Source organism: Ursus maritimus, unplaced genomic scaffold, assembly GCF_017311325.1.
Source record: "Ursus maritimus isolate PB19 unplaced genomic scaffold, ASM1731132v1 scaffold_5, whole genome shotgun sequence".
In the NCBI taxonomy this organism is placed as follows: Eukaryota; Metazoa; Chordata; class Mammalia; order Carnivora; family Ursidae; genus Ursus; species Ursus maritimus.
Window position 1 is genome coordinate 86,475,318 of NW_024426663.1, and position 5,468 is coordinate 86,480,785.

The 5,468-nt window shown below is 37.6% G+C and overlaps 1 protein-coding gene across 1 annotated transcript; it reads right to left on the bottom strand.

Annotated features, from left to right (window-relative positions):
• Positions 1–1,540: 1,540 nt before the first annotated feature.
• On the bottom strand, positions 1,541–2,453 carry LOC103680580 (olfactory receptor 1020-like). Its single transcript, XM_008710081.2, is given in 2 exon segments — positions 1,541–2,016; positions 2,019–2,453. Coding segments are annotated over 2 exon segments (855 nt in total). The 5' UTR covers positions 2,398–2,453.
• Positions 2,454–5,468: the final 3,015 nt, after the last annotated feature.

Consider the following 5,468-nt stretch of genomic DNA (forward strand, 5'->3'; position numbering starts at 1 on the left):
ATTATGAATAGCCCTGGAATGTTGTGTAAGATATATATTGGTGCGTTGCTGAATGTTGGAAGATATAATTATTACCAAATATGGGATGTAAAATTATTTATTCTAGCTCATGCAGCACAAGTACATATGACAAAGCTATCATTTGGTAAATTTTGAAAATAGCTAAGAAATCAATAACAGTATAGAGAAGGAAATAAAAATTTACCTATGAATAACATAAGAACACCTCAATAGTGATATGATCACTTAACTTATCTGCAGATAAGAGAAAGAGAGAAGATATTCAACACTAGAGAGTAAAAACAGATTCAGAACCTCAGAGAATGAGTATATATTAAGAGTGACTGACTAAATTTTGAAATTGGGATTTTCAGGGTTGAGAAAACTGTGGAAAAATTATACATAATCAGAGAGTTAAAGCAGTGTGTTACATAAGCAGTAATACAGCAAAAAAAAAAAAAAAGTCCTGTTTTTAAACATGATAGAAAAAGGGGATGGAGTGTGAAGGGTAAGCCATTCCCAGTCAGAAACAGCTGCTTTCTAGTCACATTGAATGAAAGTGCTGGGCTTCAAGGCAAAGTGGAGTTTAGTTTCATGGATTTTAGTCTGCATAGCTGGAAAAAATTGATAAGAAAAATGCAATATAGTTGATAAGGTGTGCATGTTTATGTGTGTACATGTATTAGACGTTAATACTCAGTTTTGAACATATTCAGGTTACAGTGCAATAATATTGTGAACTAAACTAGATATGTAAATCAGAGATTTGGTAAAGTAAGTGATCTCTTTAGAGAGACAAGTAGAACTGAGAAGGGATAGAGTCACAGGAAAAGAGATTTAAGTAGAGTAAATGGTAGTTAAAATTTAAATAGAAAGAGTGAAATAATAAAATAAATTATCATATCAGCATAAACAGTTGATAACATGAGGGAAAAAAGTAAAAAGATTTTTTAATAGATGATCAGATAATGATTTAATACAAATACTAAAACCTACAGGTGATACAGCTGTGAGTATGGAGATGGATATGAACATATATCCAAGTTAGACCAGCTCAGTTTATGCTTGTTAATTATTAACAACTCTTTGCTTACTCTTGAAAATGTCTGTTTTTGGATGATATTTTTTTTAATTTTTCTTCTTTTTTTTTAATAATAATTTTTATTATGTTATGTTAATCACCATACAGTACATCCTTAGTTTTTGATGTAGTGTTCCATGATTCATTGTTTGCATTTAACACCCAGTGTTCCATGCAATACATGCCCTCCTTAATACCCATCACCAGCCTATCCCAATCCCCCACACCCCTTCCCTCTGAAGCCATCAGTTGGATGATAAATATTAAAAGCCTAGTGGATAGAGATAAAGATATACATATGTAGATAGGTAAACTAATTATATGTATGTGTGCTGTGCATGTGTTCATAATTTTCTATGAATACATAAATATGTGTTCTATATATCAACTGAAAATTATTCTATGAATTCTTCCTATGAATTTATTCTAAAGTGAGCATTGATATATTCTGCTTTAATATTATAATTGCAGCAAAAATGTGCTGTGACATAGAAGCCTTCTGAGTGCTTCTTTGACCTCTATGTTTTTCAGGCTGTAGATCATGGGATTTAACATTGGGGTAATAACTGCATATAGCATGGAGATGAGTCTGTCTCTGGCTGGAGAGTGTTGACTGGAGGAAGGCCGAACATAGGTAAATATTGCTGTGCCATAGAACAGACAGACCACTAGGAGGTGGGAAGCACATGTGGAGAAGGCTTTGTGCTTCCCTTCCACTGACTGGATCTTTAGAATGGTGGATATGATGTAGATGTAAGAGATAAAGGTAATTAGGGAGGCACTTATACCCAGGATGCCTCCTACCACTAAAACAAGCATTTCAGCTACATAAGTGGATGAGCATGAGAGGGCCATCACTGGTGGGATGTCGCAATAGTATTGGTTAACTCGGTTGGACTTGCAAAAAGACAGGCGGAATGTGGACACCGTATGAAGCAGATGGCCACATACCGGTCGTAAGCCATGACAGCGAGAAGGAAGACTTCAGTCCCTGCCAGGGCCACCAAGAAATAAAGCTGAAAAGCACATCCAAGGAAGGAAATGCTTTGCTGCTCAGTCAGGAGGTTCTCCAGCATCTTGGGGACAGTAGCTGATGGGCAGAATATGTCTAAGAGGGATAAATTTACCAAAAAGTAATACATGGGTGTATGGAGCTTTTTCTCAGTCCCAATGACCAAGAGAATGGCCCCATTTCCTACCAAGGTGACCTGATAGATAATGGTAAGGACCACAAACGGAGGGTAGCGCACCTCAGGGAGGTCAGAGAGTCCTATGAGGATAAACTGAGTCATGGTGGTAAGATTGTAAATATCCATCTCCTCTCTCCACAAGGGACTTTCTGAAATAAATGCAACAAACAGACACAGGTTAGACTAAAAAGCCAAGGAGACTAGTGATGAGAAATTCTTTTTTTTTCCCTTGAGTATGTTTTATTTTCAACAAAGAGTGATTTAGTTGTGAATTCCCTCAGAGCTCCAAATGTTCTCTCTCTGAGTGCTTGCAAATGGTTTTAATTACCAACAGCCCATTCAGGCTGGATGACATGGTTTTCCTCTACCAGCCTCCTGGAAGGACTGTGGGAGATTGGGATGCTTCAGGGCTTGTGCCTTCTGGTGGGTTCCCTTATCATTCCTTCATTTTCCTTTTGCTGCTCTGTTCTGTGTGCCAGCCTGATGTTTTCCACCAACAGTGGCTACCCACTTTACACTGCTGAGATGCCTCCCTTCTTGGACAGCTGAGTCCTCTTTTTTTTTTTAATAATAATTTTTATTATGTTATGTTAGTCACCATACAGTAAATCATTAGTTTTTGATGTAACGTTCCATGATTCATTACTAGCATATAACATCCACTGCACCATGTGATATGTGCCCTCCTTAATACCCATTACAGGCCTATCCCAATCCCCCACCCCTCACCCCTCTGAAGCCCTCAGTTTGTTTCCTCCAGTCCATAGTTTCTCGTGATTCATTCCCCCTTATGTTTACCCCCCTTCATTCTTCCCTCTGTCTCCTACCAATCTTCCTTCTTCCATAAATGAGAGAACCCATATGATAATTATCTTGCCCTGCTTGACTTATTTCACTTAGCATATTCTCCTCCAATTCCGTCCATGTTGCTGTAAATGTTGTGAAATTGTTCTTTTTGATGGATTAATAATATTCCATTGCACACATGGTCCACATCTTCTTAATAGAGTCATCTGTTGAAGGGCATCATGGCTCCTTCCACAATTTAGCTATTGTGGACAATGCTGCCATGAACATTGGGGTGCATATGGCCCTTCTCTACACTACGTCTGTATCTTTGGGGTAAATACCCAATAGTACAATTGCTGGATCATAGGGTAGCTCAATTTTTAAATTTTAAGGGACCTCCACACTGTTTTCCAAAGTGTTCATACCAACTAGCATTCCCACCAACAGTGTAAGAGGGATCCCCTTTCTCCCCATCCTTTCCAACATTTATTGTTTCTTGCCTTGTCAATTTTTGCCATTCTAACTGGTGTAAGGTGGTATCTCAATGTGGTTTTGATTTGAATTTCCCTGATGGCTAATGATTTTGAACATTTTTTCATGTATCTGTCAGCCATTTGTATGTCTTCATTGGAAAAGTGTCTGTTCATATCTTCTGCCCATTTTTGATTTGATTATTTGTTTCACATGTATTGAGTTTGAGAAGTTCTTTTTAGATCTTGGATAATTTTATCTGTAGTGTCATTTGCAAATATCTTCTCCCATTCCGTGGACTGCCTCTCAGGGTTTGTTTTTTTTTTTGTTTTGTTTTTGTTTTTGTTTTTCTTTTAATGTTTCCTTGGCCGTGCAGAAGATTTTGTCTTGATGAAGTCCCACAAGTTCATTTTATCTTTTGTTTCTCTTGTCTTTGGAGATGTGTTATGAAAAAAGTTGCTGTGGCCGATATCAAAGAGGTTACAGCCTATGTTCTCCTCTATGATTTTGATGGATTCCTGTCTGACATTGAGGTCTTTCATCCATTTGGAGTTTATCTTTGTGTATGGTGTGAGAGAGAGGTCAAGAACATATAGAGCAATTCAGTAATGTAGCAGGATACAGAATCAATGCTCAGAAATCAGTTGCATTTCTATACATGAACAATGAGACTGAAGAAAGAGAAATTAGGGAATCCATTCCATTTACAATAGCACACAAAATCATACGTTATCTCAGAATTAACTTAACCAGAGATGTCAAGGAACTATACTCTAGAAACTACAAATCACTCTTGAAAGACATTGAAGAAGACACAAAAAGATGGAAAAATATTCCATGCTCATGGATCAGAAGAATAAACATAGTTAAAATGGCTATGCTACCCAGAGCAATCTACACTTTCAATGCCATCCCGATCAAAATACCAAAGACGTTTTTCAAAGAGCTGGAACAAACAGCCCTTAAGTTTGTGTGGAACCAGAAAAGGGACTGAATTGCCAAGGAATTGTTGAAAAGGAAATAAAGAAACCTGGGGGCATCACGTTGCCTGATTTCAGGCTATAGTACAAAGCTGTGATCACAAAGACAGCATGGTGCTGGGGCAAAAACAGAAAAAAGAGACCAATGGAACAGAATCGAGAATGCATAAATGGACACTCAGATCTATGGGCAACTAATCTTTGACAAAGCAGGAAAAAACATCCAGTGGAAAAAAGACAGTCTCTTCAATAAATGGTGCTGGGAAAATTGGACAGCTATATGCAAAAGAATAGTGATGAGAAATTCTTGGGAAAAAATTGGTATGTGGTTGGTAAATTCTGTTGTTATAATAGAGACTTAATTTATTAAAACAACTGTGAAAAACATTTCCTGTATTCATGTTTCTTGAAATAGTCATCCTCAGTTCTTTATAAAGAAGCAGATTTCTGAGAACAAAGGAGACATTTAAAAATTTACATTCTCAGTAAAATACTTGTGGATCTTTCATCAGTGTTTGGGATTTCACAGTTCAGTGAACATTGATGGTGTGTTTCTCACACCTATTCAGGCATTGACATTATTTTGTCTTCTATTATCTAAATGTGTACAATTGTATGCACTAGCTAAAATCTAAGCAACTCAAAGGTGGAAGCTGTGCATTTTACCTGATATACAATTTTAATAATTGTTAGCAACTAACAGATATATAGTATATTTGTCTAAATAATTATTCAGTAAAAGAATGGATGGTGTGTCTCCTGTACTGACGAAGTGTGTCTGATAAGAAATAAATGTTGGGGGCGCCTGGGTAGCGCAGTCGTTAAAGCGTCTGCCTTCGGCTCAGGGCGTGATCCTGGCGTTCCAGGATCGAGTCCCACATCAGGCTCCTCCACTGGGAGCCTGCTTCTTCCTCTCCCACTCCCCCTGCTGTGTTCCCTCTCTCACTGGCTGTCTCT